This window comes from Panthera onca, chromosome F1 (assembly GCF_046562875.1).
Source record: "Panthera onca isolate mPanOnc1 chromosome F1, mPanOnc1 haplotype 2, whole genome shotgun sequence".
NCBI classification, from domain to species: domain Eukaryota; kingdom Metazoa; phylum Chordata; class Mammalia; order Carnivora; family Felidae; genus Panthera; species Panthera onca.
The window spans coordinates 35,195,011-35,221,320 of record NC_138355.1 but is presented as its reverse complement, the minus strand read 5'-3'; the positions used below and the strand labels follow the sequence as shown (position 1 = coordinate 35,221,320).

The 26,310-nt window shown below is 44.2% G+C and overlaps 1 protein-coding gene across 5 annotated transcripts in view; it reads left to right on the top strand.

Moving 5' to 3' along the window:
• The window catches only part of HHAT (hedgehog acyltransferase), a 325,652-nt gene that overhangs the window by 255,161 nt on the left and 44,181 nt on the right, over positions 1-26,310 (top strand). For 4 of the 5 annotated variants that reach the window (XM_078441116.2, XM_078441115.2, XM_078441118.2 and 1 more), the window contains one exon: positions 12,450-12,594. The exons of the other annotated variant lie outside the window; for it this stretch is intronic. In XM_078441116.2, the coding sequence (XP_078297242.1) occupies positions 12,450-12,594 (145 nt within the window). The remainder of the gene's footprint in view (positions 1-12,449; positions 12,595-26,310) is intronic. 5 annotated transcript variants of the gene reach the window in all.

Here is a 26,310-nt window from a genome sequence, read left to right as displayed (position 1 = left end):
CTTTCTATTTCCTCCTGATTGAGTTTTGGAAGAGTGTGGGTGTTTAGAAATTTGTCCATTTCTTCCAGGTTGTCCAATTTGTTGGCATATAATTTTTCATAGTATTCCCTGATAATTGTTTGTATCTCTGAGGGATTGGTTGTGATAATTCCATTTTCATTCATGATTTTATCTATTTGGGTCATCTCCCTTTTCTTTTTGAGAAGCCTGGCTAGAGGTTTGTCAATTTTGTTTATTTTTTCAAAAAACCAACTCTTGGTTTCGTTGATCTGCTCTACCGTTTTTTTTAGATTCTATATTGTTTATTTCTGCTCTGATCTTTGTTATTTCTCTTCTTCTGCTGGGTTTAGTCCGCCTTTGCTGTTCTGCTTCTATTTCCTTTAGGTGTGCTGTTAGATTTTGTATTTGGGATTTTTCTTGTTTCTGGAGATAGGCCTGGATTGCAGCGTATTTTCCTCTCAGGACTGCCTTCGCCGCATCCCAAAGCGTCTGGATTATTGTATTTTCATTTTCGTTTGTTTCCATATATTTTTTAATTTCTTCTCTAATTGCCTGGTTGACCCACTCATTCTTTAGTAGGGTGTTCTTTAACCTCCATGCTTTTGGAGGTTTTACAGATTTTTTCCTGTGGTTCATTTCAAGCTTCATAGCATTGTGGTCTGAAAGTATGCATGGTATAATTTCAATTCTTGTAAACTTATGAAGGGCTGTTTTGTGACCCAGTATATGATCTATCTTGGAGAATGTTCCATGTGCACTCGTCTGTTGCTTTGGGATGCAGAGTTCTAAATATATCTGTCAAGTCCATCTGATCCAATGTATCATTCAGGGCCCTTGTTTCTTTATTGACCGTGTGTCTAGATGATCTGTCCATTTCTGTAAGTGGAGTGTTAAAGTCCCCTGCAATTACCACATTCTTATCAATAAGGTTGCTTATGTTTATGAGTAGTTGTTTTATATATCTGGGGGCTCCGGTATTCGGCGCATAGACATTTATAATTGTTAGCTCTTCCTGATGGATAGACCCTGTAATTATTATATAATGTCCTTCTTCATCTCTTGTTACGGCCTTTAATTTACAGTCTAGTTTGTCTGATATAAGTATGGCTACTCCAGCTTTCTTTTGGCTTCCAGTAGCATGATAAATAGTTCTCCATCCCCTCACTCTCAATCTAAAGGTGTCCTCAGATCTAAAATGAGTCTCTTGTAGACAGCAAATAGATGGGTCTTGTTTTTTTATCCATTCTGATACCCTATGTCTTTTGGTTGGCGCATTTAATCCATTTACATTCAGTGTTATTATAGAAAGATACGGGTTTAGAGTCATTGTGATGTCTGTATGTTTTATGCTTGTAGCGATGTCTCTGGTACTTTGTCTCACAGGATCCCCCTTAGGATCTCTTGTAGGGCTGGTTTAGTGGTGACAAATTCCTTCAGTTTTTGTTTGTTTGGGAAGACCTTTATCTCTCCTTCTATTCTAAATGACAGACTCGCTGGATAAAGGATTCTCGGCTGCATATTTTTTCTGTTTAGCACACTGTAGATATCGTGCCAAGCCTTTCTGGCCTGCCAAGTTTCAAAAGAGAGATCAGTCACGAGTCTTATAGGTCTCCCTTTATATGTGAGGGCACGTTTATCCCTTGCTGCTTTCAGAATTTTCTCTTTATCCTTGTATTTTGCCAGTTTCACTATGATATGTCGTGCAGAAGATTGATTCAAGTTACGTCTGAAGGGAGTTCTCTGTGCCTCTTGGATTTCAATGCCTTTTTCCTTCCCCAGTTCAGGGAAGTTCTCAGCTATTATTTCTTCAAGTACCCCTTCAACACCTTTCCCTCTCTCTTCCTCCTCTGGGATACCAATTATGCGTATATTATTTCTTTTTAGTGTATCACTTAGTTCTCTAATTTTCCCCTCATACTCCTGGATTTTTTTTTATCTCTCTTTTTCTCAGCTTCCTCTTTTTCCATAACTTTATCTTCTAGTTCACCCATTCTCTCCTCTGCCTCTTCAAGCCGAGCCGTCATGGTTTCCATTTTGTTTTGCATTTCGTTTAAAGCGTTTTTCAGCTCCTCGTGACTGTTCCTTAGTCCCTTGATCTCTGTAGCAAGAGATTCTCTGCTGTCCTCTATACTGTTTTCAAGCCCAGCGATTAATTTTATGACTATTATTCTAAATTCACTTTCTGTTATATTATTTAAATCCTTTTTGATCAGTTCATTAGCTGTTGTTATTTCCTGGAGATTCTTCTGAGGGGAATTCTTCCGTTTGGTCATTTGGATAGTCCCTGGAGTGGTGCGGACCTGCAGGGCACTTCCCCTGTGCTGTGGTGTATAACTGGAGTTGATGGGCGGGGCCGCAGTCAGACCTGATGTCTGCCCCCAGCCCACCGCTGGGGCCACAGTCAGACTGGTGTGTGCCTTCTCTTCCCCTCTCCTAGGGGCAGGATTCACTGTGGGGTGGCGTGGCCCGTCTGGGCTACTTGCACACTGCCAGGCTTGTGGTGCTGGGGATCTGGCGTATTAGCTGGGGTGGGTAGGCAAGGTGCACGGTGGCAGGAGGGGCAGGCTTAGCTCGCTTCTCCTTAGGTGATCCACTTCAGGAGGAGCCCTGTGGCAGCGGGAGGGAGTCAGATCCGCTGCCGGAGGTTTGGCTCCGCAGAAGCACAGAGTTGGGTGTTTGCGCGGAGTGAGCAAGTTCCCTGGCCGGAACTGGTTCCCTTTGGGATTGTGGCTGGGGGATGGGCGGGGGAGATGGCGCTGGCGAGCGCCTTTGTTCCCTGCCAAGCTGAGGTCTGTCATCCGGGGGGCTCAGCAACTCTCCCTCCCTTTGTCCTCCAGCCTTCCCGCTTTCTGAGCAGAGCTGTTAACTTATGACCTCCCAGACGCTAAGTCGCGCTTGCTGTCGGAACACAGTCCGTCCGGCCCCTCCGCTTTTGCCAGCCAGACTCGGGGGCTCTGCTTGGCTGGCGAGCCGCCCCTCCGCCCCGGCTCCCTCCCGCCAGTCTGTGGAGCGCGCACCGCCTCGCTGCCCTTCCTACCCTCTTCCGTGGGCCTCTCGTCTGCGCTTGGCTCCGGAGACTCCCTTCTGCTAATCCTCTGGCGGTTTTCTGGGTTCTTTAGGCAGGTGTAGGTGGAATCTAAGTGATCAGCAGGACGCGCGGTGAGCCCAGCGTCCTCCTATGCCGCCATCTTCCAACCCAAAAGTGTTTGGTTTAAATCAATGAAAATTTTTTAAAAATTTACTAATGTGTTAAGTTCTATAAATTTTTGTTGTTGCTGATTTATTTTATTCCATTGTTGGTGAGCATAGCCTTCATGATAACTTTTTAGAATATATTTGGGTTCCTTTCCTGGCTTAGTTCATATTCAGTTTGATTATGGTCCATTTGTATATGAAAATTGCGTGTATTCATTGTTCTATGTATCTTTCTATTAGACAGGCCTAATAATTCTTTCATTGTGATAAATTATACATTTATACATTGCTGAAATTCTCATTTTGTTTATACATTACTCTCCTGGCTTTGGTGAGTGTTGTAATGACTGTTATTTTAAACTTTCAGTCAAATAAAAATCACTTATTTTCATTTCATTAAGATCTGTTCCTGAAGATTTATCTTCGTTTTCTGTTTGGAACATATTCCTCTGTTTCTTTATATATATATATTTTTTACTCTCTGTAATGGTTTCTTTGCATTAGATAAAATTACCATGTCTCCTAATCTGGACAGAGTTGTCTTGTGTAGAAGTTGAACCATGTCAGTCAGCCTGGCCTGAGCTTCTAATTTTTTTCTCAAACCTTTGTGATTGTCCAAGGTCAAGTTACCTTCTTCATTCTTAATGGCCTTCTTAGCTGAAGATGTGCTAAGACCTGTTAGTGTGCCCTAGGGGAGGGTCACAATCAGTACCTTGATGCAGTATGATTAGAATCTAGACCCTCAATCATCAGCTGGGAGAGAACATATTTAAACCTGTTTCCGAGGAAAAACTGGGAGATGGGAACTTTTGCCTGCTCAGTCTGTGCCAAGACTTGGTGTGTGGTCTCAGGAGAGTGCTCCTGTGCCTGTTAGGAACTGCTTCTTTGGTTGCTGCAGTCCTATGGGACTTGTGAATGGAAGCCTCAGTGGCCACCAGAGCTAGGCCATTGGGGGACCTGTTCCTTGGACAGCAGCTGCAAAAGCTGGCATGCAGGTGTAATTCAAGCTCCTTCCAGGGAGATACTGGCAACTTGGAGTGAGCTGGAGGGAAAAGGTGGGGGAGGTGTCCACCAGCTTCCCAGTGACCTGGGAGGATCACAGACATTCTTTAGATGTGTGCTAAATGAGCAGTCTGACTCTCAGGCAGAAAATTTTAAACTATGCCGTAGACCTCTTTCAGAGAAAGACTGGGAGATTTTTGCTTGCTCTCTTCGTGGTGACTCTGGGGAGAGAGCTGTGACAAGTGCTCATGTGCCCCTCAAGACTGCTTCTTTGTTTGCTCGTCTTGGGGGTCTTATGAACACAGGCACCATTGGTTTTCAGAGCTAATTGCCTGTTCCTGCAATGGGAGTCTTAAAATTTGGGGTGCTAGATGTGGGGTTCAGAATCTTTGTTCCTCAGGGATAAGCTGGGAATTAGGGTTTTTCTCCCAATTGTAGGATGCTTTGTGGGGGGTGGGGTTTATGGCAAGAGTATGTCTCAGCCTTGTCTGCCTGTTAAGATGTGGGTATTTTCTCATTTACCTGATGGGTAGGAGTTTCTCTGCCAGTTTCTGGATTTCTTTCAGTGTAAATTGCTCCATTTACAGAATGTATAGCTGTGCATTCAGTGCAGCCACAGAAGGAGGGAAGGGGAGGAACCTCTTGTGTCGCCACCTTGATAGCCTCTCCTCTTCTAAGATTGTTTTGCTTATTTAGGTTCCCTTGAGATTCCATCTTAATTTTAAGATGAGTTTTTCTGTTTTTTGAAAAAAAAAAAAACATCACTGGGGTTTTGATAGGGATTGCCTTGAATCTGTAGATAGCTTTGGGTGGTGTTGTCGTCTTAATAATCTTAAATATTCCAATCTATGAATATGGATGTCTGTTTCTTCTTGAAGTGTTTTGTAGTTGTCAGTATATAAGTCTTTTCCCTCCTTAGTTAAATTTATTCCTAAGTATTTTTTTCTTTTTGATGCTATCGTAAATGGAATTCTTTTCCTAATCTGCTTTTCAGATGGTTTATTGTTAGTGTATAGAAGTGCAGCCGATTTTTGCATGTTGATTTTTGTCTTGAATCTTTGCCGAATTTTTTTTCATTAGTTGTAACAGTTTGGGGGTTTTTTTATGTATATAAAATCTTTAGTTCTTTCTACATATAAAATCATTTCGTTTGCAATCAGAGATAAGTTTTGCTTCTTCCTTTCCAGTTTGGGTGCTAGGCCTATTAATTTTTATTCAGCTATTTTATATTCTTACTTTTGATCTTTTAGGTGTCATTTTCTGAGGGGATATGTTAAATCTCCTACTCTAATGGTGAATTCCAATTACTTTTTTAACTTCCAGTGTTATTTTAAGCCATATTGTTCTTGAAAATATTGAGCTCCTGAAATTGACACTTGGTGAGTATCTATCAACCATTGCTTAAGGAACACATGCATAACTAAGTACTAGTTTTTGACGTATTTGAAGTATTTCAAGGAAAAAAACACTTCTTGAAGATCTACTTTGTATTTGGCACTGAAGGGACAAATATCTTGAAGATTCCATTCTAGGGGAGGGACACACAGTGCTACACAGACATAAATTTGCACAATATAGCAGGCAGCATGAAGACATTTGAGTTAGAGGAATGTGTGAATCCCTGTACTATCCTTACTACTCTACTTACCAGTGTATGACCGAGGACCTGTTACTTAAAGTCTATGCCCTTCTAGTTTCTCCTTTGCAAAAAGGGAATAGTTTCTCCTACTTAGCAATATAGCTTAAGGTCATCACATAGTGAATTTGTTTTTGTATCAGAAATTGTATAGCTAAAGCATATAGATTGATACTATCTATCCCCTGGGTTACAGAAACACAGAAAAGGGGTGACTGACTCTGACAGGGTTAGAGTAGCCTATGTTTATCAAATACCAACTGTGAACTAGGAGTCTGAGCTTGCCCGGAGCAGTGCAGTTAAAAAGTGGGCCCAGAACCTGAGCACCATTTGGACTGGTCCAAAGCTGTTGGTCTCCTGAGCTGACGCTGAGCTGGAGCTTGAAGAAAGAATTAGGAGGACACATTTTCAGTAGAGAAAACAGCTTGTGCAAAGGCACGGAGCTGTAAAAGTACGTGCCATGTTGGAAGAACAGTGAGTAGAGCTGTGTCATTAGCAGGAATCAAGGTTGGAAAGTAAAATGAGGTCTGATTGTAAAGGACCTTCTTTGGATTTTAGTCTCAAGTAGTAAAAGAGCCACCAAGATATTTTGCGCAATGGAGGGACATATTCAGTGTACCTGATGAACCAGAGGGGGAAAGGCCAGAGTATAGCATGCCAGTTAACAAAGAGGCTTCTGCACAATCCAGAGCAGAGACATGAGGACTAAAAGCATGGCCATGTTGGTAGAAGAGCAAGAACACGGGGTGAGACAGTACTGTTGGCCATTCCAGAACTTTTGGCAGGATTCCAGCCCCTCAAATATGGCTTAAGTTCTCTGATTATACCAAGAGCTTGTTGTTTGCTTGGCTATTTGAAAGCATCCTGAAATTGCTTCGTATGCTGCATGGATTTGGATGCCATACTGTAGGCTGTGCTGTTTTTAACCAAGCAGGATATGTAAACTGTGGAGCAGGTGACTTGTCCATTTAAGCAAAGTTGGCTTTGTCTTTATCACCACAATATTTGATTCTCTCTCAGGAGCATACATTGCTTAGATCTCAGTAGTAGATACTGGAAATTTTCATTTCATTGACCAGATATATTTTGGAGCTTCGTACACTTACAAGAAGGAAGGAGGTGTTGCTTTTGAGTGCCTTCATGTATTCCTTTGGCATGGATAAAGGATGGAATGGAACATTAAGGAAGTCAGGAGATTCTGTAACTTATTTAGGGCAAAGAGAGAGGCAGGTGTTAAATAACTAATTACTGAGCACACACAGAGTATTCATGGGTCTTATGTGATGCAGATGGAAGAATAGCACTCACCATACAGGGAGGAGCGTGAGAGAGGGGTTACTCATGAAACATGGACTTCTGAATGGAAGGGACCAAAGTGCCTTGTCCAATGAAGCAAGAGGAGAGGTGTCCTGGTGGGTTGGCGCAGGATGGGACAGGAGTTTGGGTCTTCCTGAGTGTTTTGCCCTGGCCACCCTTCTCTTTCACAAGAGCTCTGATTGTTTCTTTGTTACCTTTGGTCTCATCTTTACAGCCTGTGGGGTGTCTACCCTCATTTACTCTCCCTGGTCTCCAGCAATATCCCCCATGCCATTTCCTTGTGCATCCTCTCTTACCCTCTGGGTAGCATTTTTATTAGAAAATGAAAGACTTCAGTGATTATATGGAAGAACTGTGTCCAGCTGCTCAAACCCACCCAATTTCTTTTTTTAGCTTCTTCCCATTTAAAAATAAACAGTATCAGGTCCCACTTGCCAAGCCTTTGTCAGTCTCCAGCAGCCATTCCTCCGGCCCATCTGCTCCCCCAGATGCTCAGCCTGTCCCCTCTTCCCAGCTCGGCCCCACATGCAGCCCCTCTGTGGACGAGTGTGGGACCCACCGCGCACAGCAGCCTGCAGCCCCACCGCGCCATCTGCCTCCCACCCTAGTGCACATTCTGAGAGTAACTTCTGACCCAGTTTCCACACCACCCCAGGACCCAACTTGTTCGCCCCAGCCCAGGTCCTGTGATTTCCAGGGACAGGATGCTGACTGGAAAAGAGAGAGGAGTTTCCATAGAGATAGGAATAAACACAGGAGCTGACACCTCACAGGAGGAAAGGCAAACTAGTTTGACAGTTTAGTTCTGCCCCAAGGTTTACTTTGTTTGGGTTAGTTCCTTTGGAAGTCAGTGTCTTAGAGGGAAGTATAAAGCAGTGCTTTGAGGGAAGTTTTAAAGTACGCTGTCCTTACAAAGTGTTCCCACACCCCACGTCTTGTTTCTTCTATCAGAGACCCTGAATTCACGCAGAGGAATTAGAGGTCTACCCTGGGTGTGTGCTTCTAGGTGTTCTGTGGGGCTTGCTGTATCCAGGCCCAAAGTCCAGGATCTGCTAAAGAGTGGGTTATATCAATGCTAACATGGAGAGAAACCATCTCAACCTGTTATTGAAGCCAGAGTCCCTGAGGGAGAACTGGTCACCCTAGGGTAGGAAGTGATACTTTCTATTCTTCTTCTTTCCTCTGGGTCTGTGGGGTGTGAGGGAGAGAAGCCTCGGGACTGGTGGCACACCATGCCTATCTGTGGTTGGCACAGGAGGCTCCTCTCAAGTTGGGTGCCAGGGGGTGGTGGGTGGGTTAGGGGAGCCTCACACTGGGGCACTGTGAAGAGCACTGTCCCTGCCCTGGGATGCCTTTCTCTGGGCCCCAGGGGAAAGGGGGAACGTTTTTGGCATCGTTCCTAATGAGGCAGGAAGGGAGGTTCTGTGCCCCCATAGACCAAGAGGGAAGTGGGCTTATAAGGAACATAGAAGAAAACATTTCACCCATGCTCAAGAGACACTGTTGACATTCTGGGCAGGACAGTTCTGTCTCACACACTGTAATATGTTTACTATCCCTGGGCCCTGCCATCTCATGCCTTAATTTTGTGACCTTGGGGCAACCAAAAGCTGCTCCACAAGTTCTAACCATCCCCTGGGGATTGGAAAACCATTCCCAGTTTTTTGCTGCCAGGATATTGAATTGCCGTAGCCTCATCTTTCCTATGGGAAGAGACCATGACCAGACCAGAGCTCTGGTGTATCCTGTTGCATTTGTGTTAAAATCAGATTCTGTTTACCAGTCATTGCCTTATCTGACCAAGTTGGCAATTCCTATTTTCATACCTGATGCCTCCTCGCTATACACTGGCTTATTTCCCCATTTGGAGCACAGTCCATCACATGACCTCTCCTACCAGGGAGGCTTTTCAGCACCTGAATCATGACTAACATACGAGGCGTGGCCCCTGCACATGGACAGATAGCCTGTATCCTAGACGTGAAGGACCACAGGAGTGATGGCAACAATGGCTACAGGATATCTAAGGAGACTGTGTAAAAGAAATCAAGAGTTTAAAGTAGGAATGTTGACCCCATGGCCCTAGAGATGTAGAAAGTCGTATTTATTGGTGGAGCTGGCCAGATATACCCTTCCAGCCTTGGCCATGTGACTTCTTTCCTCCTTAGGACCTCTAAGCATGGAACTTGGGTCTGGAGTGTAAATCAGGGGCTGAGGCCAGATGGCTCCCAAGGTAGAGGGAGATCCACAGTGTCTAAACCGTCACCTCCCGCAGTGTATTCAGGGACTCCGAAGAGGAGAGATGGGTTCTAGCTGAGATTCACATCCCCTTTGCTATTAACCGTGGGTTATCCGCACAGGCCCTCTCTTTTATTCCTGGTGCCACTCATTCTGCTCTCCCACTGATTCACAGGGCAGAGAAGTGATGCTGAGTCAAGTTTGCTGCTTGTGGGCAGCCAGGCTAATTTTGTTAGTTCAGAGGATGGGGCTATTAGTTCAATCAGGTTTTTGGATGTACTTTATTGTCTCCTACTTTGGTAATCAACAACTGCCTATAAGCATCTTGATTTCTCCTTTGTATCTTTCTGGTGTATTGATTCTAAAAGCCTGTGCCTTTAATGTTCTTGCTTAGTTTTTGCAAAATTAACTCTTTATAAAAATTGAATTGTAGCCCATTTTGTCAGATTTTAGCTGTCCTCCATTGTCTCTGAGATCAGAGGCTCTTTCATATTTGCTATTATTTTGACTTTTTTTTCCCTAAGCAGAAATAGGAATTTATTGACTCATATAGCTGAATAATCACAGAAGCAAAGGAAGATCCATTAGAACCAGAGCTTCAGGTGCTGAAATGAGGAGCCCTGTGCCTCCAGGACTCACTCTCCGCCTCACCTCCTCCCTTGCTCTGCCCCTTGCCCCACACCTCTGCCTCCTACCAGCCTGGTCCTTGCCCCCTACTGGGTCACCTGGCTCCTCAGTCCTGCTTAGAATTAAGCCCAATGCAAAGAGCAGTTTCCTCTCTCAGTATCTCTCAGTTGGTTATTTAATAATTGTAATCATTTCCTGTAAAAGGAGAACCACTCTGAGCTTAACCAATCTACGTGCATTCTGTGTCATTGACATTAATATGGAAAAGATTACATGGAGCCTTTGAATTCCCCTAACAGGATGTAAGGTTGGAGGACACGGGTGGGTTTGGAACAGAAGTGCCAGAACATCTGACTCACCGGGTCCCTTAGAAATGAAACACGTTATCAGTGGTCCTGTACCTGGAGAGAATTATTTGGATACATTTGTGCCAGTTAGGGTAATCTATATTGTCTTAATTTATCATTCTGAATTTCCCCCCTATCTCCCTCCTTCCTCTCCTCCTGCCTCCCTAGTTACTGCCGATGGAGCCAGTGATACACAGAAAATATCTTCTGCTCTCAAATTCAGAAACTGGTAGATTAATGTCTCCCTATTCTCAGAGGTGAAGAGTGCTGAATTACAAGCCCATTTCATCCCCATGTCTCTTTCATCACTATTTTAAAACAATTTTTAATGTTTTATTTTTGAGAGAGAGAGATACAGAGCGCTACTCGTAGGGGAGGGGCAGAGAGAGAGAGGGAGACACAGAATCTGAAGCAGGCTCCAGGCTCTGAGCTGTCAGCACAGAGTCCAACATGGGGCTCAAACCCATGAAATGTGAGATCATGACCTGAGTTGAAGTCAGACGCTTAGCTGACTGAGCCACCCAGGCGCCCCTTGTTTTTATACTGTGTAATTAACTCTTGTCTGGTCTGACTTGACAGTGTCCTCTATACATGCTTGTGGCCTTTTAGAACAAGGGAGAGACTAGAGGTCACCTTGTCTGGTAGCCTCTAACTGGGGACATGTCAGCATCATCGGAGAGCTTTCCAGAACAATGATGTCCAAGCAGATGACTCAGTGCCAACTACACAGCTTATCTGTGAGAAGACCACACTTTACTTTGACATAATGGTGGCAGTAAAACCATGCTCCAAGGTGATGCTGGAGAACACCATGGATGGGGTGACATGTGATTGCAGCTGTATCTGAGCATATAGAACAGAAGCTGGAACTGGCAGGAGAGGAAAAGGAGAGGGGGTCAGAAATTGATTTCTCTAGGTTTCCAAAAGACACTGACCAAGGCTTACACAGTGGCCCCAGATAGTCCGTAACAGACTTTCCAGAACTAAGCAAGCCTCCTTCCAGAGACACCCTCCAGCTTAATCCTTTTCTCATACTAGGAATTTGGTTAATTCAGATTTCTATTTGTAATTGGAGCACAGCTGAAATCAGGATGCAAGTGATCCCAGAAATATGTAGGTTTCAGGAAGATATTCAGGAACGATCTCCAAACCCTCTGCTCTCTCCTTTTTCTGTGTCTTTGGATTTGATGGAGGTATTTGTCAGAAACCCTGGGGCCCTTTGGCCTTGCTGTTGCACTGCACCTGGTTCTCATTCTGCATATGCAGTCCCTAAGAACAGTCCCTGTGGACGTGTCGATGGCGCTCACACACTCCAGGCACAGCCCTCTGCCATCTTACTCAGGAGGACCACCAGAACAGTCAGTACCAAGAAAGAAAGGCTCTGTTTACTTGATGCAGTCCCCAAGAAGTTATTAAAAGGGAAGGAAAAAGTGCAATGAAGCCCTCAGATGGACAAGCAGAATTCTTTATCATCATCATTGTTGGAAACCACCTCTCTGTTTCCTGCGTATTTCAGGTGCTGTGACAAGCGGCCGCTCTTGGAAGCTGCCGCAGGCTCACTCTCAGTGGGGCGTGTACCCTGAGCTCTGATTCCGGGAATGAGGTCGGCTTGTGCTGATTCCCCTGCGCCCTCTTAATGGGATTCTTCCTCACAGTGGGTCAGATTGACAGGATGGCTTCCCAGAGTCAAGTTACCTGGCCCAGAACATCACCCTGATCTTGACCTCGTTACATGGAGTTGTGCTGGTTATAAGGGAGCCCAGTTTAAACAGTTCTTATACCTGTAGTTCACATGCAGAGGATGTGTGGACACATTCATTCTGGACAGATCTTGACTAGCTTCAGTGCTTGTGTGACACGTGTCAGGGGAAGCCCGTTTGGCAGTAGGAAGCAACAAATTGGGGGTGCATCACTTCTTAGACCGGAGTGAGCATGACACAGGAATGGAAGTTTTTATGGCAGCTTAAGTCCTGCCCCAGCTCAGGCTCTGGGCTGGGTGTCCTGGGCTGGTACTAGAGATGCCTGGTGGTACCTCAGCACTATTTTTGTGCCCCTCCAGTGAGACACCACCTGCCTTTTCCCCACAGATTCACTTCCTCTCCCCACAAGCCCGCCGTCGATTCCACGCCGCCTTTGCGTCTTGTTCCACCTCCATGCTGATCCTGTCCAACCTGGTGTTTCTTGGGGGCAGTCAAGTTGGGAAAATCTACTGGAACAGGATCTTCATACAAGGTAAGTTGCCTGACAATGCTGTTTTCAGTCAATTTCTTGTTTTCCACGTATGCTGTTGCCACATACCTTGTGGTACATCTGTGTGGTGTAGCGGGAGGCGTTCATTGTTCTGTTCGTGGTATGTGACCCGTAAAATACCAACCAGAAACAATTCCCCGTGTTTAGCCATAACGTTCAGGGGCCCCTACGTCGATGTACCTCTCGTCTATTACATGCGGCACTTAACATTAAAAGGTATTATCCCAGCTCTCCCAAACTCTGCTGTTGCCTTCTACTAAATTAATACTCTGGTTTTTAAAAAGTTTCCTGGGGCACCTGGGTGGTTCAGTCGGTTAAGTGTCCGACTTCGGCTCGGGTCGTGATCTCACAGTCCACGAGTCCTAGCTCTGCTTCACGCTCTGTGCCGACAGCTCAGAGCCTGGAGCCTGCTTTGGATTCTGTGTTTCTGTCTCTCTCTGCCCCTCCCCTGCTCATGCTCTCTCTCTCTCTCTCTATCAAAAACAAATAAAAAACAATTTAAAAAAAAGTTTCCTAATCTTCCTTCCTAATCATCCCAGCCTTCAGTATACTGCAAAAGTCTAACCTTTCATTTACCGCTCTGAGCATCCTGGTCAGCAAGGTCCTGGAAGCCCCACTGTGCTCTCCTGTAGCTGTGGGCTTGGCACCCGGGTTTGCCACAGCTCTTTGTTGTAGGTGTGTTTGTCTGAACACCGGGATGCCAACACTCATGGCCAGTCTTGTATATAATGTGCATGAAGTGGTGTGTGTCAGTGTCCACAGCAAGCCACACTTCCAGCAGGTAAAATGCTGGTCTGTGGGGGTTGCTGTGGAAACACTGCATTAATAATCGGTCATCATTTATTTATGGTCCCTACTGCCCTTAGGCCGGAACTAAGAGCTCTGTCACGGCCTTGAGAGACTTGGGAGAATGAGGCCTGAGTACAGTGCACATTACTCCAGCCAGTTTACCGGGTGTGAAAAGCCAAGGTCCCCTGTTCTGTTTCCCTGACCAATGGCATGGTTTTGTGCCTTTGGTCTGGGAAGTTTTGCCAGGCGGTAACGACGTGATTGACTGCATGACCAGGCTGTCGTCTCTACATCCAGGTCCCTGAGGAGCCAGTGATGCTTCCACTGCAGCTTTTTTCATACCAGAAATAACCCTGGCACAGCTGCATGAGCCCAGAATGCCAGGTCACAAGTCTAAACCGTGGCGGCTTGGGGGAGCCAGGCTCAAAGGGGCCATGAGAGAGCCCTGCTCTGCTTTCCTCTCGTCGTTACAAAACCCCTCTTTGATCTTACTTTTTGAGAACTATCTTAGCTGATGGTTCCTGAAAAGACAATGTACTTTTTAAGTGGGAGCCGTCCTTTAATAAAGATGGGAGCCGATGGGGTGCAGAGGGTCTCAAGAAAAAAAACATGCTCCTTGCGGTGGGCGACAGTGTCCTACTTTCCTGGCTTCCAACCACAGTACCTAGCATGACGCCAAGGACACTGTGACTCGGGAAAATGCTGACTTGGGACTTGCTGGTCACATGGACAAGAAGGCTCCGATCTTTGCTTCCAGAAATGAGGCCTCAGGTATTTGCCACTTCCAAGGCACTGAGAATACATTACAAAAAAGAAGCACACATAAATGTAGGAGCTGAACATGCAAACAGAAATGTGTCCACAGACTGAGGTAGTTGTGCCAGATGCATGAGCGACTTACCGTAGGTCATAGGATGGAGTGGCTTACCTTCCCGCAAAAACTGGATTTCACAGAGGAGGTGGCAATTGAATTGGAGTTTTGAGCCGCAAGTAGGAACTTGCCAGGTGGAGAAGGCAGGTGTGTGGGAATAATTAACACTAGCTGCTCTGTCAGATAGTTCTGAACTCTCAGTAATCTTTTCCCATAGAAATTTATTCTTCTCACAGTTCATTGTGGGTCCAGTGGCTTTTTCTAGGCAGTGACTCCAGAACCTAGAATGTTTCTATGTTGATTCTTTACTTTCTTGGCCTGGCATCATGGAGGAGAAGAGCACATGGGGATGACACACAAGTACTAAATATCCCCGCCAGTGGTGACGCACAGTATTTCTGCTCACATTCCATTGGCCGGAACCAGTCACATGACCAGCCCAAGTGCAAGAGAGGGAAATGTGGGGAAGTGCACAGATATTCGTAGGTTATGGCACAGCAGGAGACGGTACATGAGGCAACCTGGAGGTGCCCAAGGGGCAGGTAAAAATGTGAGTTGGACTGCGGAAAACAGTATGGCAGTTCCTCAAAAATTAAAATAGAAATACCATATGATCCAGAAATTCCACTACTGAAAATTTACCCAAAGAAAATGAAAATATTAATTTAAAAAGATACATGCACCCCTATGTTCATTGTGGCATTATTTACAATCACCAAGGTGTTTGGTGATTACGAACAACCTAGGTGTTCGTAAATAGATGAGTGGATAGAGAAGATGTGGTATGTATGTGTGATGGGATATTACTCAGCCATAAAAAGAATGAAGTCTTGCTATTTGTGACATGGATGGATGTGAAGGGTATTATGCGAAGTGATGTAAGTCAGACAAAGGCAAATACCATATGATTTTACTTACATGTAGAATAAAAAAAATAGTTTGGTTTTTACAATAAGCATACAAGAAATAACATTCTTTGGTTGGATATTGAGGTTGATATTTTCCAAGGAAGACCGTAGCTCATGGAATAGTGGTAGAAATGATCAACTGATATACATAAAAGCTAAATTTTTGCTAAAGTAATTCTTCATCAAATAAATATAGATGGGTAAGGCAAAGAAGAAAGCCCTGAGTATTCAAGAGTCAAAATGAATGATACTTATGAATATTAACATTCAGTTTCATTTAGTCAAAATACAAAAGCTAACACAAATTTATGGAATTACCAGATCATGGATTTTAAGACCATCAGTCACTTCCACGATCACTATGATTATGATGCTATGGCCTGTGATAATTCATTTACAAACATTGTACTCTAACAAAGGGGGAAAAATGAATTTTTTGAATTTACAAATAAATAATATTGATAATTAAAAAAAAAATAAAAAACAGAAACAGACTTGTGAATACACAGAGCTGGTGGCTGCCATAGGGGAGAGGGACATGGGGTGGGGGGTGAAATAGGTGAAGAGGATTAAGAAGTACAAACTTTCAGTTATAAAATAAGTAAGTTCCAGACATGAAAGGTACAGCATAAGGAATATAATCAATAATATAATAATGGTACGTGGTGCCATAATGTAACTATACTTATTGTGGTGAGCATCGCACAGTGTATGGACTTGTGGAATGACTATGTTGTGCCTCTGAAACTAATACAACATCGTATGTCAACTATACTTCAGTAATCAAGTGTTTGTCTGGATGTGGGTTACAGTTGGGGAGGTTTGGACTACATGACCTGTGGGAGTCAAGGGCACACAGGTACGTGAGGCCACGGGGGGTGGATACAGGTCCCCAGGCAGCAGGCACAGAGCGAGAAGAGAGCAGGGTGGGAGGTGTGATCTGGCTGTGCAGGCACGTAAAGTGGCGGAGGAAAGGTCACAGCTATAAGATGTTCTTACTGCTTCTCGAAGGCATGCTTTGCCCTGCACCCTGTGGAACTAACATCAGGCACCCCGGGGTCAGGGCTCAGAAAAAAACCAGTCTGCTTCTGCCGTGCGGGTCCTGCTATGGCCTTCGACTCGATCTATGTCGTACCTTTGGAGCCAGGTGCCTGAGTCCTGGAGACCCAATCTCCAAATATGGAGGGCTCTATGGAAGCATTTTTCTCTGGTTTCTGAGGCCAGGGAGGCTCAGCTTAGAAGGCATTTACTGTGTCAGAGAGTCTTTAAGTCAGCCTGGTCCCATCCCAGCTGGTCCGTCCCATGGGCCTCCTAAGGCAGGGGATGTCTACTGGGGACTTGGCAGTTCCCTTGTTTGCATGTTCCCCACTGCGGGTCTTTGAGTCAATTTCAGTATCTCCTGGAGGAAGCTAAAGCAGATGGTGCCAAATCTCCCATCCTTGAGACCTCTGGATTTTACTTCATAACTCATTTGATTGACTTGATAGAACAGTAGTATGAATATTCATGTTTGGGTACAAAAAAGTACTAATGAGTTTGTAGGATGTTTCCGCATAACTCTGTTGGGGGTGTTACATTCGCTTTCTAAAATTAAAAAATCTGAATTCTGAAACTCCTCTGCTCCTAATGGTTTCAGATACAGGATTGCTAACCTGCACATGTATCAGCTGATGAATGAATCAGAACTTTGAGACCCTGGTTGTCTCTGGCCTCTTCTTCAGCCAATGGAGTTTGCTGTTCTGAGACCCACCCCTACTCACTGAGGAACATGAGACAGGAGTGAGTGAGGGGACGGAGAGTTCAAGCTCAGTATTTAGATTTCCAGGTTGAATGGGAAGGTGGCCCTTCCCCAAGGGTAACAGACTTGTCCCTGTGCACCTTGATGGGCTGGGCTCTGCTGTAGTGAGATACAGGAAGTGGTAATGGGTGTCCTTCCAACAGATCTTGCGTCTGTGAGTCCTGGAAGGGCAGGGAGGGGGCAGCTAGGCATCTGAGGATGGGGATCATAGAGGAGATTGCAAATCCCCCCCCCCCCCCCGCCAGAGAAGGGGCTGAGAGGATACAGCTTCGCTAGTTCTCAGGGAGACCTTTCCCCACATTGCTGATGTGCCTGGAAATACCTCACAGTTAGCCTGGAGATGTTGGCTTAAGGTCACTATCTCCCTATCTCCAGTTCCTTGGATTTTGGCATGGGTCTGTTTGCTTTAAGCTACAAAGCTTATTTTAGTAGCATATGTAAAAATCTCTAGCCTGGTCTCTATGCGGCTGGTAACACCAGGCTGTAAAATCAGACCCTGCCCTTTCTGCTAGGCACACTGCCCTACTGCCAGGAAATCGGAAGATGTCAGCCAGCAGATGGGAATGCTGAGCGGCCCTCTCAGGGCATCACACACCATTTTTATCGGGTGTTCTCTCTGCTGCAGGGGTTGGAGAAGTAATGTTCAATTAATTATGGGAAATCATCTATATCTTTGCCTTTAAAACCAAAAGTCCCCAAACTTGTGCTATTGAAATTTACTTCAAGCAGCTTGAGGAATGTGAATGTTTAGGCCTCGTATATTTAAGGAGCTTAGCTGGATCCAGGGATCTGAGAAGGATGTGTTCTGGGGATTTGGTCCCCGGGCCTGCTCTAGGGGGCTCTGCTGTTGCATGCTTTGCAAACTCAGGTTGCTTCTTACATAACTCTTTGGCCTTCAAAAGCATCTGTTGATGGAAAGAGCTTTCTCCTGTCTTAAATCCTTGACGTTGAAGTATAAGTTAATTTCTTGAACAAGCAGATGATGACTCCTCTCTAACTCAGAAATATCAGTGAGTTATAACTCCAAATCTGCAAGACCAAGCTCCATAAAGCAATTGTGTCTCAAGCATCCTTGCAGTGCCCTGTAGTCCTGCTACAGCTGGCAGTGCCCTGTGTTCGGAGGGGATGGATGTACATTGGGAATATATCTGGCCTTGAGGGGCTGAAAGCTTTATTAATGTTTGTGTGCAAGGCAGTGTTGCTTCTGGAAGGTCCATTTGCTTTTGTCAGCAGTAGGCAGGGACTCTGTAAAAAAGGGACCTAATCTTTTCCCAAGCGGTAGGGACCTAGATCCTGCATCTAGGGTTTTGCAGTGACAGAAATTTCATAGGGACATGGTATCCACCAAATACTCTTCTGCCTGACTTCTCATCACACACACACACGCGCATGCTCAAACACACACACACGCACCCTACACCTGTTTCCCTCCTCTTGTTGCCTGATCTAATTTGGCAAACTCCATCTCAACACTTAGTTCCTGGAGTGGCCCTGCGCCAAGGCAAGGAGAATGTGGTTCTTTTCCAGATTGCAATGAGAGAGGTACTAGTAGTTTTTTGTTCTGTTTTGTTTTGTTTTTTATGCAGGTCAGAACGTTTACACTCCCCATATTTGCTTACTATTTCTAGCTGAGAAAGGAGAAAGTAGATTTCCTCCCTGATTACTAGCTTGTCCAGGCAACTTATTTGTCTCCTGGCTCAAATGGCTCTGGACAGGCATTTTATTTAAAGCTGAACTGGGGTATCACACTGGAAATTCTGGAAGGCTGTGGTTAGATAGAAACTCATTCCCCTCACATCTTGTTAAGTTCTTGGGACTGAAATTTCATTTTTGATGAGAGAAGACAGGGGGCAGAAGTCAGTGTCTCAGGGGCCTTCCTTTGTGATTACTTTGTCTCGCCATCTTCGCTAGCCGTCACCTTCAAAGGGAGTTTCTGTTGCTCTGATCGATCCTGCTTCTGCCTCACTGCGTCCTGTGCGAGCTGTAGAACAGTTAGAGGAGCAGGGGCTTCCCACCCATCGTATTCGTGGTAAAGTTGTTTGTAGATATAGGTTATAAGGTTCATCCATGGTTACACATTGGTCCATTTATGGTTATTCTTGGAATCTGAATTTCAAGACTTAGAGATGTCTTGCTTTCATCTTTACTCTATGCCACATGGTCTCCCAGATGGCTTGGACATGGGTTTTTTAAAAAGCACTTCAGGCCAAGTCACTAGGTATAGGACATGAGAAACAGTGAGTGGGAGTTCTTATCCAGCAGTGCGCCTGGGGTTATGTTAAAGCTGAGAGGATTTCTAAAATATCTAGAAAGGAATTTGAATCATAGTACATTTAAATACTACTTTCTGTAAGATTGTGGGAAACTTTTTCCTGTTAACCAGGAGTTTCTGTGAATTCATTTGCAAAGAGTTTTATGGACTATGGGAACATTTTAAAGCAGTCTTTACATAGAATATCAGGTAAAGACTAGTAGAACTTAGACACAGTTAGTCAAATAAAAATAATTTTGATTTTTACTGTTTTATTAGCATATAATATTTGAAATCTCTACTTCTTGCTGGCCCTAATCTACATGCCCCCAATCATATATGTGCAGGGTGATATGCAGAGGTATGTTACAATCAAATCACTATCTTATACACTTTAATTTTTTTTAATGTTTATTTATTTTTGAGAGAGAGACAGAGTGTGAATGGGGGAGGAGCAGAGAGAGAGGGAGACACAGAATCGGAAGCAGGCTCCAGGCTCTGAGCTGTCAGTGCAGAGCCCAATGCGGGGCTCAAACTCATGAACCCTGAGATCATGACCTGGGCTGAAGTTGGACGCTTACTGACTGAGCCACCCAGACGCCCCATCTTATACACTTTAAATTAATACAATATTATATGTTAATCATATCTCAATAAAATGGGGGACAAGAGGAAAAAAACATATTACAAATATGTAAATAGAAATTAAAGTCAAACCAAAATAATTTTAAAAATCTAAGTCCCATTTATTCTCTAACTATATATATATATATATATATATATATATAACTGCTCACCATGTGATAATATATTCAATATATAAAAGGATATCTGTAGCGGGATTCGTAAGCCTGTACTGTAAGGCCCAAACCAAGAAATCTCTTGGGATTGCAGTACATGTTTGCTTTCCAAAATGAACCACGCATCCTGGAATTTATGTTATTAATTTATTTGACTGCTTATCACAGTTACTATTATACCTTCCGCTACGGGTGCAGGAATAGTTCAACACCAGCTGTGCCAGCACATGCCAGATAAGGATAAAAGGGGAGGGCGCTGGCCTTAACCCACTTCTTCTGGAACTGGTGCCTTATGCAAGGATAAAGTCCAAAATGGTAACTCTGCTAGTTTTTATCTTCTGCATCGGTAGCCAAGGGACCCTTTTTACCATACTGTCTTTTCCAGTCACTACTGAGCATTATTAAAAAGCGTTAAAGCTTAAGAATATGTAATATGGAATTCAGTAACATTTTGTACCAGAAGGAAATTCTGCAAAGCCATCATCACCAGGTGTCTCAGCTTTGGAACAAATTCTTTCATGAGGCAGGACCCTTTGTTGGGTGTGTTTCTGTTTACTATTGCACTGGACACTGACCACCTGCTTTATGCCACCACTGGCATTTGTTTCCTGTGGTTGCTGCAACAAATGATTATAAATTTGATGGCTTAAAGCAATACAAATTTATCTCTTACTGTTCTGGAGGCCAGAAAGCTGAAATCAGTATGGCTGGACCAAGGTCAAAGTGTTGGCGATACTCGTTTCTTGTGGAGACTCTAGGGTAGAATCTGTTTCCTTGCCTTTTCTAGCTTCCGGAAGCCACCTACACCCCGTGGCTTCTGGCTGACGTTCCTCCTTTTTAAATCCCTCCCTCTGTCCCTCTACTTCCGTCATTACTGTGCCTTCTATCTGATTCCTTGTGTCTCTCCTACAAAGAACCCGTGGTTACAACAGGCCCACCTGGGTAGTCCAGGGTAATCTTCCCGTATCAAGATCCTTAACTTGGTCACATCTGCAAAGTCTCTTTTGCCAGGTGGAGTAATATTCGTGGGTTTCAGAGGTTAGGGTGTGGTCATCTCTGGAGGAGCCATTATTTAGCCTGGAATAGCACAATACGGTCACAATCACTATCGAACAGAACATTCTTCCTGTGGCACTGATGAGATAGCCTCTTCCTAAAGAGCTTTGATTATAAAATAGCAAATTGGATATGCTGCTAGCTTCATTAAAATGAGAATCAGCCTGTAAAAAGAAGTGGTACTTGAATTTCACAAAAGTGTACTTGTGAGGTTTGCTATCTTCAGGGTACTTAGGGAGTAGTATAGGAGAAAGCTGTAGCTTTGCTGGCTCAGCTCAGTCCCCCATTCTCTGGGAGCAAACCTCTCCCACCGCACTCTCATTCTGTGCCATTCTGGTAGGGCACATCTTGCACCTAAGATTCAGGGTTCAACATGTGCCGGGACTGGCCAGTTTCTGTTGGAACTGTCAGGAAGGAAAAACATTCTTTCCTTTGCTATTGCGGAGGTGTCAGAACATCGGGCTGGAGCTGCTGGCAGCCCTCTTGCCACCACCAGTGAGAGCCAGGTAGCAAGGAAAGCCAGCTCTGAGGAAAGCAGAGCTACATGTTGGATGCTGTGTTTTGGAGACAACTCACTGCCACAGATTTTTAAGCCCCTAGATCCAGGCGTCCTTGAAGCCAACGTGTCTGTTACTTTTCAGTTACAGGAGTTCCTTGCTGTTCGTTTTTTTTTTTTTTTTTTTTTTTTTCCCCTCAACTCATGCTGTGAGACAGTTCTCCAGGACTCTCTTGAGTTTCTGTAGATCTTTTGACTCTCTTTCAGACCATATTTCCAAGAATGTTTGTATAGCAAACATCTTTGGAAGATGGAGACAGTATCTTTCTCCAAAGTAGAGTGTATTTGTTTACCATTCAGTATAATAAAGATAATATCCTTCTCTGGGGCCAAGGTCAGGCAGGCTTACTGCCCATTGTAAAATGTTTGCATTTCCTAAGCCTGGGTTTATCTCCTATGACGTAACTCACTGCCTGTGCGGGCATCCCCTGGCCCTCTTTGCACTGCATTGTGGGATGTGGGGCTCAGGGAAATGGCACAAATGCTCTGGCTACTGTTATTGCTGTGAGTAATAAAGCCGAGTCCTTTGTCTCTGACCCAAGAGTCTCATGTCTTCTGCCAGCATCCCTGAAATTTTGACAGGCTGATTTGTTGTTTTCAAGCAGGGGTAAAATATCAGACCTTTCACTGACTGACAGTCCAGTTTGGTTGGTTTTCTGTTTCTGTCACTTATAACCAAAAACATCCTGACTAATGTAGATTAACCTAAATAATGTAGGTAGAACATACCGCCCTGACAGAATCTTAAGGGAAGGATATTTGGGGAGATTCTTTTATACCGAACCGTTTTTTTCTTATAACTCTTTTTGGCTTTTGTTCCCCCTAATAAAGAAACTTTATTGAAAAATCGTGTACACTATTACACTTTATAATGTAGGCATCTATACTCTTCTATTATAAATTTAAATAAAAGTATAAGAAATCTCATTTTTGCTATAATATGAATATTGACATTTAAAAATAAACCTGATACCTTTAAATAGTGTGGATTATAAAAAATTTAGTGATTTGCTATCCACCATCATCTTTTAAAAAATATTTATGGACAGGGGCACCTGGGTGGATCAGTCAGTTAAGTGTCCGACTCTTGATTTCAAGATCGGTTCATGAGTTTGAGCCCCACATTGGGCTCATGGGATTCTCTCTCTCTCTCTCTCTCTCTCCTCCTCCTCTCTCTCTGCCCCTCCCTGCTCTCATGCTCTACCTTTCTAAATAAATAGACATTTAAAAATTATATATGAGCAAGATCTTTTTCACAATGTTATTTCCTTGATCTATTTGTATTTCATTTCTCCCACAGAATTTTTGCTTGTTTAAAAGTTATTTCCTTTTTAAGCTGCCCTACTTCTTTGTAGCATTGTTGTGTTGTTTACTTTTTGATTGCCATAAGTCTAGAAATGTAAACATTTTCTCCTAGGTTGAGTTATCATTATAATTATTATTAGTGCATAACTCAAAGGAGCACAAAGATAATACCAATGATAAGTAATTATTAAACATAAAAAGTAAAATTTTATTAGAATTGCATTTCTCTTGAGATGGATACTGTAGGAATTTCTGGTTGTTTGAGTAAAGGAATTATGTAATTATCCCTTTATTTTGTCCCTCTGACTATTTTAAAGGTTTTTTTTTTGTTAAAATATACCATAACCCAGAAGTGTGTATATATCATAAGAATTTTCTCTAAGTGAACACACACGTATAACTTGTGCCTAAAACTCCCTTCTTATGACTCCGCCAATTACTTGGGTAACCACTATTTTGGCTTCTAAATGCATAGCTTTTTGTCAGAAAGCTTGTTTGTGTGTATATAAGCAGAAATGCATTCTATCCATTCTTTTGTGTCTAGCTTCTTTTGCTCAATATCACAGTAAGAGAATCATCCATATTTTTGAGTGTGGTTATGGATTTTTCCTGCTTAGTACTGTAAGTATTCCATTTTGTGAACATGTTATAATTCATTTACCCGTTCTGTTGTTGACAAATATAGCAGCTATTAGCTTCCATCACGAGTCAGATATATGACCTGTGGTGAAGCTGTGTACACATTTTTGTTGGGTGTATACCTGAGAATAGGACTGCTGCCTCACACGCTATGCACATATCCAGCTTTTGCAGATACTGCCGGATGGTTTCGCAGAATGTTTTACCAATTCCCTTGAGGGTTTTACACCCTGGAATAATATCCTGAGGTAACAGAACAATGGGGGAAAAGCGTACCTTTCCTTTGTAAGGTAGATAAAGGATAGGGGAAAGGAGAACCTTAACCTTAGGTTAAATTTTGGAGAAGAATGGAGATATGTATACACGGATATATAAGATATATAAGAATGGATATATAAATATATATGTGGAATTGAGGATCTGGAAATCAGTTATTCTAAACTTATACTTTGGAAAGTCCTGCTTGAGCCCTAGTGGTATGTATAACCCATTTTGAAGACTAGGGCCCTGTAGGGAAAAGAAGGTCACTGTCCTTCGTGTCCTACTCCATAGTCCTTATTCTAGCCCAGAGGAAAGGAGTGTTAGACTGGACTGGAGAATAGTTGTCCGGGTTGGCATGTGGCATTTAGCCACTGCTGCATAACAAACCACCGCCAAAGTTAATGGTTTAAAAGAAGAAATACTTATTTGGCTCATGAGTCAGTGTCAGTTGGGGACTGGCTGGTCTAGGACAGTCTCAGGCATACATCTGTGGGTCAGCCATGGGTTGGATTTGCTGATCTTCACTGGGTTTTCACATTTCTGGGGCCCTGGCTGGGATGAATTGACTAAGTCAGGTCTGCTTCACGTTGGCTCCTTATCCTCCAGCAGACTGGCCCAGGCTTGTTCACATGGCAGTCATCACGGTCCAAGAGGGAGAGCAGAAAGTATGCAAGGATTTTCAGGTTTAGGCTCAGAACTGGCACGCTTTCCCTTCTGCTGCAGTCTTTTGGCCAAAGCATGTCATAATGCTAGCCCAAACTCACGGGGAGGGGACATAGACCCCAGCCCCTGATAGGAGGAGCGGTATGCTCATTTTGCAGAGATGTTGATACAGGCATGTCAAGGAGTGTGAGCGTTTTTTGCAACCTATCTCAGTTGCATTTTCAGAGGGGGCAGAGAGCTGGCCCAACAGCGTGACTGTTGAGATGATCCAATGAGGCTGGACAGGTAACAGGAATCACACTGGTCCCATTTTGCCATCTCTCCCCTTGGCCACTTCTCTTGTGGCCATTTCTCCCTCTTTCCCTTGAAGAGACTTTCTCTGCCCCCCATGTAATAACTCCTATCCAGAAGTTGTTGTGGCTGGTGAAGGGCAGGAGAGGCCTAGGCCAGCTCTACTCTGCAGTGAAACAAAGACGTGTGTGTGTGTGTGTGTGTGTGTGTGTGTGTGTGTGTGTGTGTATGTGTGCGTGTGTGTGTATGTGTGCACGCGCGTCCGTACATACATGCATGCAGGTGTGTTATCCATCCTGTGACTTTCTGGTACACTGGGACACTGAGGATGGTCTAACTTAAAGGAGCTTCTCTGTGGGCCAGCCTGGCCATGTGGAGTTCTGCTCAGGGTGTGGGGCCAAAGCCCAGCTACCAAGCAAGTATTCCTTTGCTTTGCATAGATGTCTAGGCTGCCTGGCATTCAGACGTTTCTGGGTGCTCTAAGTGTGATTTACTGCCTTTTAGTAGCATCTACTGTTGGTATTCTAACTATTCATTGTTAAGTAGTTTTCACCTCACCAGCTCAGTTGATCTTCTTGGCAATCCTGCAAGATAGTTCAGACAGACGTTGTCACGTTAAAACTCTGAGACTCAGAGAGGTCAGAAACCTGTTCGTCATTACACAGCTCATAAACAGAGACACCAGGTGCGTGTCACTCACTTTTGAGTGCAGATCCCCCATCCTTTATGTCGTGCTGTCCTCTCACTTCTTCCCTCTGCAAGGTCTGCATCAAGATAGGCAACCACTGTTTTCACCACAGAGCATCTCTGGGTCCCACTGTGGGAGACACAGTCTACGGTGCCTGGCTCACGGCTCTGTTCCGGTACTTATCACAGGGGGGTCGGAGGGAGGAGGTAGGGGGCACACTTACAGGTTCTTGGGCTGATAGGCCAGCCCGTGGCCATCACTGGGTTGGCTGTCAGCTGGTCTTCACCCCTGCAGCGAAGTGTTTTTATACCAAGTCTGCCCCTTTGGTGAAGGACTCTTGCTCACCTGACGCGTCAGCCCTCGGGTGTTGGTTTTCCCTCTGGCAGGCTTACTCAGGCCCTGCGTTAGCTTGCTCATTGGCCCGTTTCTCATACTAATCACCCTTACTCGGACCAGGAGAGCAGGGGAAGGAGAAGATCATTTTATTTGGGCATGCTATCTGAATTACCAGAGAAATAAAGTGACCTCAGCACGACTGTCATTAAGAGCCAAATGCCTGTGCTACCTCACGTAGTGCTGAAAATGCAGCATGAGGCAGCAGCGTGGGCTGGTTGTGTTTTTTTTTGTTTGTTTGTTTGCAGTAGGGATCAGAAAGTGGAATCCAGGGGGCTTTCCTTGCCTCAGGAGTTCTGTCCATCACTGTGGTCACCTCTCTTGAGTGTAATTAAGGCAGTCAGGAATTCCGATGGATATTCAGTGAATGAGAATGAAAACCACCGAGGAAAACTTGTTCGTTGTCTTGAAATAAGGACAGAAAAAAAA